At 49.5% G+C, this 13,581-nt stretch overlaps 2 protein-coding genes across 6 annotated transcripts in view; one reads left to right on the forward strand and one right to left on the reverse strand.

The window, feature by feature from the left end:
* The window catches only part of LOC106747522 (histone deacetylase 5), a 114,144-nt gene that overhangs the window by 81,208 nt on the left and 19,355 nt on the right, over positions 1-13,581 (reverse strand). The window lies entirely within an intron of this gene.
* On the forward strand, positions 9,345-13,505 carry LOC106747523 (cytochrome c1-2, heme protein, mitochondrial-like). Its single transcript, XM_014625116.1, has 3 exons — positions 9,345-9,766; positions 10,542-10,820; positions 11,667-13,505. The coding sequence occupies exons 1-3, from the start codon at positions 9,347-9,349 to the stop codon at positions 11,910-11,912; spliced, it is 945 nt and encodes a 314-aa protein (XP_014480602.1). The 5' UTR covers positions 9,345-9,346; the 3' UTR covers positions 11,913-13,505.

The following is a 13,581-nucleotide window of genomic DNA, read 5'->3' on the forward strand; positions in this document are numbered from 1 at the left end:
AAAAGAACCGATCCCTTTATCTCCGATTCCTTTTCCTTCGCTTCTTCTCTTTCCGCAAGTTAAAGTAGATCGAACTTTGTCGTATGAAAGAGAAAAAAAAGATATTCTTATTCGTAGAAAAGGAGATGTCAAGGCCGCTTATTTCCGCGTGACTCCAGGATTACAGGGGTCGCGGTCGCGATAAAGCAGGCCATATCCCAATTGGCGAATGTTTTCGAAAATATAATTCCACGGAACACAAGAAACATAGTAGCGGTTTTTGTAGCCCCGGTGACACACACACATGTGTATATATATATATATATCATCTCGATGTGCTACCGCGTTTACTGATCAGTATCGGCGGCGCACGTATTACAAATGGGTCAAATTCAAAATTCTTTTAATATGGACACATAAGTCCTTCTACTTTGTGCCAAGATAATCTCTGTTCCTGAGAACCCAATAGCCATATGAAAAGAATTCTGATTTAAAATTTTAAAGTATGAATGGCTCCGATGGAAGATAAATTATCAGTGTAGCGCCATAAGGAGCCAAGCGCGGATGTTTTAGTTGCTGTTAGATATTAATAATGTTAAATTCTGATTTTGACCTCTCGATATAGACCTCTAGATATAGATCAAAAATTGGCGAGATCCTCACTATTCGTCGAAGCCGCAATGGATCCTCGAGTTACAATAGATTTCGTAATGCGTAATTTCTCACACTCGACAAGAAAAAACTACTGTGTTTATATTTTTTTCTCGTGGTCGCGAGAGGTCAAGGTATACGAATAAATAATAAAGTCGTGCTTTTCGACCAATGAACGCCTCCGCAATATTCTCTTTCTGTCTGCCCTGTTTTTTTCAAAGAAGTAAAATTGAAACGGATCGAATCTGGTCGCGCGCGCGAGTGAAATTTCTCATTTTAAATTTGTTACTCCACAAGAAAGTCGCAAGAAGTTTAAATTAATCGAAAGACTAGAAGTTTCGATCGATTTCCCATTAAATTCTCTCTTTCAAATGACGTCTCGCAATTTTACTCACGAAAAAAAAGAAAAATATCGAGACTCCAAGATCGGCTGATTTGCGCATCGGAACGACTCGAGTTCATTCCGCGCCTTCAGAACGCGGTTTTTAGAAAAGCGCCTCTCGACACGAGTGAAAATTCAGAGGCGAGACACAGGAACGTACCGCTGAGTTAATGGCGAGATTGATTGCTTCTACGTAGAAGCCTTGCACGTGTATCTGGGGTAAAGACGGGCTGGTTATGCCACCGAACGAAGGTCGACTTGGTATATCTCGCATCCTGGAATATTCGATTGGAATTATTCCTTTCTTTACGACGAACGTGCGCGAGCGCGCGTTATATTCGTTGCGAAACTTTTATTGTGTATTAAAAAATAAAAAAAAAATAGTACCAAGACAGAGTCGCGTACACACGCGTATGCCTGTTTTATTAATAGCGTTCCACCAGACTTTGCCGATAATCGGGAGTTTATCCGTCGCAAAGTTACCGTCATTACATGACTTAAAATAACCGGGGTTTGCCGAGTAGTCGATAAGTCGCTTTTATTTACAGACATTCGAGAACGCGCTTAGGTACGTGTCGTGATTAATATGAATGACGGCCGCGAAAGCTCGGACTAATTTAAAGTCGATTCGTAAATAACCGGGAGATATTGTCCTAAAAATAAAAGCGTGAGATACGCGCATCGCGCGATCGGAGGGTGCGGGGCCCCCCTTCTCCGCGCCCAAAAACTCTCTCGTGTCCTCCATTTGTATCGAGAATGCCGCACGAAATAGATCAAAGGGATCGAATAAGAACTAATGAGACTTCGTGCAGGGGCATCTTTTTCGCGAAAGCATCCTCAGCGGCGGGAGGGGGNNNGGGGGGGGGGGGGGGGCAACACGCAATTGCAGCACGATTTCGCCGTCGTTATCGTCACCTCGCGGAATAATCGTGGGAACACGCAGCCTGCGTCTCGACGATCCGGAAGGAATTCCCTTATCTGTCGTACGGCACGTTCGAGCGGTTTTCGCGCGGCGAGCATCGAATCGATGGGAATCGACGAGCGCGCCGCTGGTTACGCTCGAATCTAGGTAACTCGAGGTTTCTTCGCGAATAATTCGCCCACGTGTGCTTCCACGTGAAACTGTGTGCGCATAGTACACGCTCGCTCGCACGTACGTGCACACACATAGGCGCACGCGTTCCCGCCCGTTCGCGCGGCACTTCTACCTGTATATTTCCGTACGTCCACGCGGGACGCGAGCGCGTGCGGAGGGGGCGGTTGGGGTGGATGGAAGCGCGAAGACGCGCGCGGGGGTGACGAAGGTACGAGAGTGTTATATAAATAGAAGCGGTCAATGCTGCTATGGGAACACTACAGCCACGCGAGGGGTTGCGCAGGGTGGAACACCTCACTCCCAATTCATTAGTCGGCGTTTAGCGTGTACTTGAGCGCGCGATCGAGGGGGGGGGGGAGGGGGGACGAATCAATCGTCGGTCAAGCGTCACGCGACAGTGGTGTAAAAACTAAATAAAAATAAATAGAAAAAAAGAACCTAGAGAGAGAGAGCACTGATGCGTTGGAAATGTCACGTTCGCAGGAGCGTCGTCCGCTGTAATATCGCACCTCAAGCGGCTCGTCATCAGCCGAAAGTAATCGCGTTCCCTCTCGCTCGGCCGCTTGTCGTTAGAGATGCACTTCTCACCGTTCTTTAGACGGACGAATCGCAGACGAACCCTTTGGGATGTTCCTCGGTTGCGACAGCGCGTTAAGGGAAAAATCGAAATTTTGACTCCGAATATTAATAACTTTATCAATTAATATTTAAAAAATCGGCTACGGCAAGGACTAGTTTTATTTATCTACTTTAACAGGTTCATATTTGTCTCAGATAAATGGTGTCGCAAATTTTTTGGACACCGAAAATGCCGATGGCAAGCTTCATGACAGCAGTAATAACAGCGTTGCATATCAACTTTTTGTAATGGGCTTTACGTAATATGCAAAGAAAAATACAAAGAAGCATCACTCGACAGGACCACTCCGTAAAGTCAATAATGTAGTCAGCGGGATCGCATTCGGGCTCGCGAAAGACTCGTCCGTCCTGTCGCGTGTGGATACTTTTCGCTTTGGGAGCGCGCATCGATCGGGTCGTCTCGTTGCGACAATTCTTTCTTCCTTTCCTGTCGCTTCCTCTCTCTCTCTCTCTCAGGAGAGACCGATCAGAAAATAACGCCGCGTCGCGACGCGAAACGCCGCTCCGTCGTCCTTTCTCCATAGCCTTCTCCTTCTTTCTCTCTCGCGCAGCCTCGAAGTGGAGTTCGCATGCAACGTCTCGTGTGCATGGGCGCGAACATGTGAACGAGCATCGGGGCACGTTTGTTTCCTGCACGGGCTACCTGTGTACGCGCCTTACACGCCGCTCATGCGCTCAGCACGCACTTTCGTAGCCAGCTGACTTTGTCCCCCGCGCGAGCGCCTCGTCGAACGTTGTATAGCCGTGCTAAATATACGAGCCGTTAACGCGACTCTCTCATTAACAGGCCGATAAATTACACCTCCGACGAGAACGAACGACTGTTGTACCGCGCTACGCGGAAGCGACGATGTTCCGTAGACAACGAGGACATTAACAATCTCTATTATACTCGGGGCAAGAATTTCACCGACGATGACGGTTCACGCGAATGAATCGTCTAATTTCACAGTCGCGACGCGCGCCGAGGACGAGCGTGAATGTTAGAGAGATCTTCGCGATTAGAGGCGTACTCGGGAAAAAAAATACTGTGCTGAACTCATTTCACGTGTCCCAAACGGTCCATGCAAATTTGTCCGTTAGTTTAACACAAGGTGAGACAATCTTCAACGAGGACTGATTTTAAGACAAGTATAAAATGTTCACTGTATACCGATGAGATTGATCGGATTTTTACGTTGGCGGGAATGCGAGAGTCCCGGTGAATTCCGCGGGAGTAACGCGTTGTGACGACGAGCTAACAGGATCTTTCGTTGACGGACGCGATCGAAATATCCGGGATGTGTCGAGAGGAGTATCGAAGAGCGCGGATAAACGAGCGAGATAGATCAGATGTCTGTTATTGAATTACTTTCAGCCTTCCAATTGCGCTTTTATGCGCTCGCTCAGCTCGACGCGCGCAGGGGCGCGCAGAGGAGGAGGCAGAGGGCGGCCGCGGAATATAGCTCGAGTACAAAGTACGGTGGTTTTGTGCGGTTAATCTTTACGATGCAGTTTCTCAGTGCCTCGTGTAGAGGAACGATATAAATAGCGTTATCGTTGAGTGTTCACCGCAGCCGATAACGGCGGACGGATTTTGCCATCGACGCGCCGACTTCTCGCGGGACGACCGAGCTCGCACGCGCTATTTTTAGCGACTCTTCATTAAGAATAATCTAGCCGCGAATAAAAAGATGTAAGTGGAACAGGCTCGATAAGCCGGCCGATAAAGATGTCACACGATACGCCCGGCTCGAGGACAAATCGATCCGTTTTTATCGCCGCCGCCGTTATTTCGGAATTATTAATATATGTTATTCGCTTGGATTAACGCGGTCGAGAGGGACGCATCTTCCGCACGACGTTGTTTCGAACGTGGTTCGCTGCGCGGAGAGGCGCGAGCGAAAGATTTTTCAAAGCGGACGAAGAAAGGCGGAAGGGGAGAGAATCGTCGAGAGTAAATTGCGGCGCGCGCACTCCCGGCAGAATCTCCTCGTTCCCAAAGTAACGGATTCTTTCGACCACCGAATACGGATGATTTTTGACCGAGTAATCGAGAGCGGGGGAGAATGTTTGCTTCCGCGTCGGCTCTCGTCGGATTTTCAAACGGAGCGAGACAAACGGACGACGCCAGCCGAGACGGCCCGCGATCGGGGCGCATTTCCCGAGGAAAGAGAACTCCGATAATCGCCGTCTGTAAGGAAATAATTAATCACGTCTGTAAAATCGCGGTTTGCGCGCGTCGGACGCGAATAGCCGGGATTACGCGGCGAGGCGAGGACGGGAAGGCGGGAGGTGCGACGCGCGGCAAGATATCGTCTTTGGTCGCGGTGTCGATCGATACTATCCTATCTATTATTAGACGAGTAACGGCACACGGATCGTTATTATTATTATGCGAAATGTATTTGTAGCCGACTTACGGACGACGACGAAGACAACGTCGAAGCCAGTTCTATTCCAGCCGCGAAAATTATGCCTCGGCCTTTAAGCCAGCTTGAAAATACAAGTAGAGACGGTCTAAGACAGGACAAAGAAGACGCGGCGCACGTATAGAAGGGACGAAACTCGATCGGCAAACTAATCGTTGAACTCCCGACGGCGGACGGAATTAAATCCCACTGAAGCTCGAAAATCGCTTAACCGCGCCGCCGAGGCGGCAATCGTTAATAATGAACCGCGCTCGGTCTCGAGATGTCGCGTTAATTTCGCTCGCTCTGCTCCCCCCCCCCCCCNTCTCTCTCTCCGTTTGTCTGTCTCTCTCTCTCTCTCCGTTTGTCTGTCTCTCTCTCTCTCTCTCTCTTTTCCTCTCTGTCGGTGGCCCCGACGTGGAAAACACTTTTAATACGTGCTCCGCAGCGTCTATCGGAATAATGGAGTCATCGGAATTACGGCGATGCGAGGCGCTAAACCGATTAATCGACACGCGCTCGTCGTTACTCGCGTTGGCGGGACTCTCTCTTTCCCTCTCCCATTTTTCTTTCCTTTGTGGCCTGCCGCGAGGATCCTTCCTGCTTCGGCCGGCCGGCCGTTGACGAAAATGTCCCGCGAGAAAATAAATGGAAAACGCGACCAGAGGTAAATTATTCAACAGTGTATTGACCGGCGCGCGTCGCGCGAGACCACGACGCCATATTTCCTATCTATACCCCTGCGGATAAATAATGCAGAGCGCGCGGAGGTTTCCAAACGTGTCTTTCTTTGCCACCGGTAGCTTAAACCTTAAAAATAAACGATTCCGCCGGTGCAATCGGCGAAGATACCGGCAGGCATCGATTTTCAATCAACCGCAGTCCTCGCCGGCCGCTTCTGGAAGAAACGGCGGGATTAATTATGCACCGGCCGACTAATTTCGGCACACCGGCTATTTGTCGAGGGGTGACCGCGACGATCGGCGAGAAATCGAATCGGGGGTTGGATTCCGCGGTAAATTTAATCCGAACGGTGGCCTAACGCCATTTCGACGCTACGTGTCACATATCCGTCCGCTCTCTCTCTCTCTCTTTCTCTTTATATTCGCTTTATATTCAAAAATTCCGTCGTCGTAAGCCTTAATGGGTAACTAGCGGGCGTACGCGAATCTTTCCACCGTTGATATAGCTCGAAAAATGGGAGCAACATTCTTCCTTGCGCGGGTAATCGGCAGTTCCTTCGAAACTGCCTGAATAAGTTCTTTTTTAAGCGACGAACAGAGCTGTGTCGATGGACTTGCCCGAGGGACGGGGGAGGGGGGNNNGGGGGGGGGGGGGGGGGGGGGGGCGTTACAGAGTAGAAAAAACAACTTTGTCGAAACTTCATCTTCGGCAGAGGTATCTTTGAATTTCTACATATGGATGAGCGACGCGGCGACGCGGGGGGAGAAGTTCACGGGAAAAAATACGAGGAAAAAGATATGCGCGACAAAGACGGTGAACAGAAGCCGCAAACTGCGCGCGTATCGCGACTCTAGCGGACGAAAACAGCGAAAGGAGGTTAGTGCGTCACGATTGACAGGAAAATTCGGCGTGAACGGGACGTACATTTTAACGCGTGTACACTGTAGGCTGAAAGATCGGAAACAGGCCGAAATGTAAAAAAAAGTAGTAGTATTTTAACCCTTTGCGCTCGAGAGGTGCCTCTCAGGCACCACTGGATATGATGCGACAACTCGAGCGGTGCCTCTCAGGCACCACTCGGATCGAGGCGGCAAATCGAGCGATAACGGTGTTTATTTAGATTTGGCCTAACGAATATCGCTTCACGAGTCTACTCCTAGCCCTCATGAAATAAGCGGGAGCAGCTACTCCTCTCGAGTTGCTGGTTCGCTCGAGCGAAACAGGCCTCGAACGCAAAGGGTTAATATTGCTTTGTACTTATTTAAAATGGACACTATTGCCCTAATTTGTGGACTTTTTGGGAAATATATGAAAACGAGCAGAACTGGGCATGATTTTCTCAAAATACTTGCGAATGCGCATCGAACGGTGTCTTACTTTCAATGATATCTGGCGATTATCGGGCTTCGATGACACTTTCATAATCTTATATAAAACTACAATATACTTCCAAAACAACATTATTTAACTATCGGTTTATTGCCCAAGTTCCTGTTCTGTGATTTTTTAAACTAGTTTATATCTTAAAATAACAAAAAAAACTCCCTATCAGATATTTCATTCTTCGACATATAACAAAATTGACGACGTTCTTTTCAAACAGAATTAATTCAAAATTACATCTTCAAAATTCAAATGATTGCTACATGGAAAGTAATTACACAGCTATCGCGAAACTTTGAAGAAAGCTGCAAGAAGAGCCGCATATTACATTAGAATGCTCTTCCGTGTTATTTTCCGAGTCGAATTTTGGTCACCTTTCACAGCAGAACAGCGTAAAACGCGACGAACAAATAGCCTCGGTGGAGACGAGCGCGTTAACGCGCGCGCGAGCAAGCGGACAATCGTAAAACGTGCGCGCCGGCCCGAATCTTTCCTCGCGTCGCGTAAACGAGCGCGCGGACGGCGCATTCTCGGGCGATTATTCGAGTCAGCAGGATATGCCTTCGGCTTGCCATTACACCGCCTCGTTTACACACAGGCGCTCGTGTGCGCACGCACGTGCGCACGCACTTCGGCTCTCTCGCGAGCGTAACGCGCAACGTAACCGCGCCAATATGCGCGCATGCATAATGCCAAGCATAACCGAGTGGTTTATTTATAACGGCGCGGAAATACACTCGGTGCCTTTATTGTAAAACGTTGTGTAACGACGTTGTGTAACGTAATTGCACGATAATACGGCGACGCGTGTGCGAGCGCGGCGCATGCACTTGCATCTCTCCTTTCCCTCCTCCCCCCTTCTTCCCTCCTCCCCCTCCTCGTCCGTCACCTCCACCACCGTTTCCACCCACTCCTCCTCCTCCTCCCCCCGGCCTTCTCATCGTCCTCGTTCCTTTCCTCTTTCCACCGCGAGAGCCGGCGATGATACCTGGCGAGGCTCGCGATCGGTCGGAATTAGCGAAAGCGGCAGGAAACGTCAATTTTCGGCGAAGACACCGAGGACGCAACGACGTCCCCGGTCTACTCGGAACCCGGACGTTTTTGCACGATCGGTGACTTTGATTTAGGAGAACGCGAGGAGGATTTCCGATCGGAGAACGATCGTCTTGAAGTCGCTCGTCGAGCGTCGATCGCGACGATTTCAGGTAAACAGCGCATTATCAGTCTCGACGTGGTGGTTTTCGCGTATCTCCGTCTCCTCGATAGGTCTCGAGCTGGACGGATTCGTCGAGGGGTGTCGATTCTCGGGGAAATCGAGCGCGAGTCCGTCCTCTCGAGCACGGCTGCCCACGCCCCGAGGTTTTCGCAAACGAGACGAAGAAGTGGATCCGATTCCTTTTTGCTCGCAGGTGCCCCGCCGGGTGCCTCTCGAAACGTTAGCCAAGCCGGGTATTTACGATACTGGCACGCGAATGTCTCTAATTATAGATCGTTGCAACATCCTCTCTCGGAATATGCACTCTGCACTCCGCCGCGTAGTGGGTGTAGTCCGACATGCCATAAATTGATGAGGACACGAGACGATACTCTCTCTCTCTCTCTCTCTCTTTCTCGAGTTGACTCGATTACGCGTCGACTCGATTTCGTGTAAAAATCTCATCGGCCCAGAGAAATGAATTTAACCACCGCGGAAGAGTCACTGCCTCGGCATTGCGATCGAGGCTGTCCTCGTCGTGACGCAATTACCGTTCGAAATTCCCGCTCCGAATTCCGGGAAAATGTTGCGGAAATTTCGTCGCGGTCGTTTTCAGCGATGCTCGAAAAAATCGGTATCGCGAAAACGACCTGAGCGCTTTCTTTTCCGATACAGCTCGGAATGCAAACGATGGCCCAACGAAATAGCTGATTTTCGAGAAATAAGTTCTCATTGAATCATTGGCCGCGCGTTCCAAGCTGCAGAGACGAGAAAGAAAATAACTAAACTAACTTACTAAAAAACAAATTCTCCTATTGGTCACGGGATGCGTGCCGAAACTCGCGAAGAAACGCAATCTTTTTGCAACGACTATATATCGTACATACGCATGGATGGACCTCGAATTACCATCGATTGTTTTCCGAAGACTATCGCCTGCGAGAAAAATGGCCGTTCTCTTAACGCGAAACCGATTCCCGTTACGAGCGAAGGGCGGCGGCTTTCATCGGCGACAATCTGGCGGAGTTTACACGTGGTGTAACGTTACCGGAAGGACGAAACGCGGCGGGAGAATCCTGAGGACCTGTCTGGCCGCACTGGTGGGCGCGGGTGCCACCTGCGGGTCGCTCCTGTATCTCCTGGACCGATCGGTGGAGGCAATGGTCCCTGTTCCGCGTTTGCCCAACCATCCCTGGGAGTCCCAGGGCTACCTGAAGTCCCTCGACCACTCGGCCGTGAGGCGAGGGTGGCAAGTGTACACGACCGTGTGTTATTCGTGCCACAGCCTGCGTTATGTACGATTTATGGATCTTATCAACGTGTCGCACACGGAGGACGAGGTCAAGGACATCGCCGCCGAGTTCGAGGTAGACCTGAATTTATATCGCGCGCTTTCGGTGTGGGCGTTTCTCCACCTCCTCTCACTTCGTCGCCGTTCTCTCGCGTATAATTGACTTCGGCTTCGTTCGGTCCGCTCGACGCGTAATTTAATTACGAGTCGGCTCGCGAGTAACGTCTCCCCCCCCCCCCCCCCNGCGCAAAAATGAGATTAGCCGGCACTTGGAGTACGCGCGTGAAACACTCGCCTCAGTCCCGCTATTGTGCGGCGGAAATGTTCGGAGAGGCTCGATGATATTTCTCTACATAGGAAAGGAATAATTAATGGAAAGAACAAAATTGCCTTCTCCCTTCGTGAGGTAACTCGGCTATACACGGTATTACAAGGCGGCCGGTTACAGTAAGATGGTGATATCGGTTGAAGTTAGCCGACGGATGAGCACGGTAAGGTCTGTGCGTGCCTTATTAAATCGCAACGGGGTAATTATCGGGCGGACCGGCGGTTTATAAATATATCATAAGGACGACGCGATCTTTTGTCCACCCAGTCTCTCTATTTCACTGCGTCGTCGCTGCGTCCTGCCATCGCACGTCCGTAATTTATGCGCCGACGATAGAGTAACTTCCCGTGTGAAATACGACCCGTTGCATCTCCGTGCGTCCGTTCGTTAATCAAACGGAATTCTCCGCGTAATTCTCGGCTGAGACTTGATAGGTTTTCCGGGAGAAGCCTCCCACGCTCTCGTCACTCTCGTTTCGCGAAAACTTACGTATTTGGCGCGTCATACCCGCGGTCTTGTCCAGGTGCAAGACGGCCCAGACGATGAAGGTAATTACTATATGAGGCCCGGAAAAACGACCGACAAGATACCGTCCGCCTTCCCGAACGACGAAGCGGCCAAAGCGGCCAACCTCGGCATGTACCCGCCGGATCTAACTTATATAATCGAGGGCAAGAGGAACGGCAAGAATTATATATTCGCCTTCTTGACAGGATGGATGGACCCGCCGGCGGGTATAACTTTAACGGAACTGCAACACTTTAACGTGTATTTCCCCGGGAACGTGACCGGGATGCAGCAGGTGAGCGCTGAAAACACCCCCTCGCGTGAATTAATTCTCATTCGGGGTATCCGCCAAGTTAGCTCTCACTTGATAGAAATGTATGCAGTTTTCTTAGATATCTGTCCGCCCGCATAGAAATTTTCCCAGATTTTCCCATTTACAGCATAGATTTCAATTAGAATATCCAAAGTTGTCACGAAATGAATTTTTTGCGCGCGCGCTATCTTCACTGTGCAAGGATATCTTCCGGGGGGTTGATTGTTAAATAGCTATTTTTTTTCTTGATCCTTGACATTCCACGGAATTTAATTATAGTATAATTTCGTGACACAAGTCGCTTGTATATCTCTTTAGTAATCTGAAACTTTAATATTTGTAATATTTTCCGTTTTTCTTGTTTATTTATGTTAATATTGACACATTTAGATACTTTATCTATACTTTAGATTTTACTGTTTTTTGCATATTTTTATTTCTTTAGCCCGAAGATCGCTCCGAACTTCAATCGCTTGAATTAGTGAGTTTAAAAAAAACCTATTCTGTTACAACAGCAAATTAGTTTGTCTTAAAGACAAATTCAGCAGAATATTATCTACACTGGTAACAGATCTGTTTCTCTGCTCTAATTACGAATAATTTGCTAATTTATTTATGCCAACTAAATTTAACTGCTGTCGCAACGAATAATAGCAACGGTGGTTTTATTACAACTGCAAAATTACTTTCCTCTGTAGTAGCGTGTAATCCGACACGTTCTAAAGACGCGAGACAAATCGTCAAAATTATCACCTGTCGTAGATTTCACGCGATAACCATTATAAAACAAAAGCGTGTTGACAGTGTCTCAACGAGAAATGTCTTCAGGTGCTGTTCGACGGAATCTTGGAATACGACGACGGCACGCCAGCGACCGTTTCGCAAATGGTGAAGGACTTGGTCGAATTTCTAACATGGACGTCCTCGCAAGAGTTCGACGAGCGAAAGTCGATGTTCATCAGAGCAATGGGAATCTGTCTGATATTACTCGTCTCGAATGCTTATTACTACAGATACGCTTGGTCGTCATTGAGGAGCCGTCAGATCGCGTATGTGCCCAAGAGGAAATATTAAGACCCTCACGATGGATTTCGAGTGACGATCCATACGAGGAAAATTCTCGACGTCGGGAAGATAATAGATGTAGTAACGTGTAAGCTACGTCGTTTCAAAATTGTCTATCGCGTCTACGGACGATCGTTTTTTTACAGTTTTAGGGTCCGAGCGGGCCGAACGTTTAGTCAGAAAAAATGTCAGATCACGTTTGCAAGAAGATGCGTCCATCGTTGAGAAAACGAAAGTTCGCGGATTCAGCTAGCCGGCCGCTTCTCGCATAATAAACGAAGAACAGTGATTAATCGCAAATACAGACAAGGCGGGGGCGTCGGGCTGAATCGCACTTCTCGCGAGATTATTTATCGAAGCAGATTTTAGCTCGACTCTCTCTCTCTCTCTCTTTCTTTCTCGCTTGCTCTCGACGCGACGGCAACGGAAATCTGTAATTCTTATTTAGAACCGAGACGCGCGCGCGCGTACGCCCACGAGGCTCTGCAAAGTTGCATCAGAGTGTGCACCTGTACGCGTAAAAATGCGGTCTAAAAATACGGCCGACATCGAACTACAGCAAAACCCACGTTGCCTCCGTCCTGCGTTGGCTGTTGGAATAACGTCGTCGTTGTCACGCGAGGAATACAAGCGATCCAGCGCAGGACTGACCGACCGTCTGACTGGCTTCTTCAGCAACGGCATGCGCGCCGTCGATAATCGTTTCGCAATGCGCGGCCTTGACGATGCCTGTATAGTAGCCGATCGGCTCGTCTAAAAATAGAAGAAGCTCGCGAGGAGAAGTCGCGGCAACAAACATTAACGTCGTCTCTCACGAGTCGTTAACTCCGGGATGACCGGTGGTTGCTTGTAAGCCCATCTATTCCGCCCGTAATAATATCCCGCGCCCCTGCGCCCGCCTCGGGGACACCTCACCGACTATTTTAAAGCCGTCGCGTACATAACGATCTCGTGTCCTCCTCGCTTGCGATTTTTTTTCTCTCTTCGGCTGCCTTTCAATCCTACGATCGACGACGACGACGATGACGACGATGATGCGACGGCGGGATAGAATGTCGAAAATAATATTGGGCGTTTCGACGGAGGCTATATATAGGGGATGATGCGTCAGTACAGCAACAAGTGAGGCCCCGGCGGGAGGGAACCGTGGACGGAGGGGGACAGGACAAATCGAAAATATACGGAACGATGAATGAAACCTCCGCATTGACGTCGCCAAGACGTGCCAGGCTATGCTGAGGTTATACGAGGCGGGTGCTGTTTTTGAATGCACTTCCGCCGGCGGGGCGGGGGAAGGGGGGCTCCGAGAGATACGCGGCAGATATCTCGAAATATCATCGATCGCTCCGGGGTAGAGAATTACCGTACTCTGTACCGGCGGCAGGGAGGGAAGAAAACGACGAGAGGCGATGTGACGTCGAGCATCGCGCGCGCGACGCGGGGAGCGAAATGCGAGGATCGCGGAATTGCCGTAATCACGGTAAGAATAACTCTCCTCGTGCGACGTAGATACGTCGTGCAAGATGGAAGCTCGATATTAGGGAGACGCGCGAACGACGATCCGTCGACTCGCGGCCAGTCCGCGCCGCATCCGCAACTGAGACAGACCACAATAGGCGGTCACAAAAAAAGTTGTGACACTTTTTTCGAGATGAGTTTCGCAACTCATCTCGTATCC

This window comes from Dinoponera quadriceps, unplaced genomic scaffold (genome assembly GCF_001313825.1).
Source record: "Dinoponera quadriceps isolate SergipeBrazil2010 unplaced genomic scaffold, ASM131382v1 scaffold2159, whole genome shotgun sequence".
Classification (NCBI taxonomy): domain Eukaryota; kingdom Metazoa; phylum Arthropoda; class Insecta; order Hymenoptera; family Formicidae; genus Dinoponera; species Dinoponera quadriceps.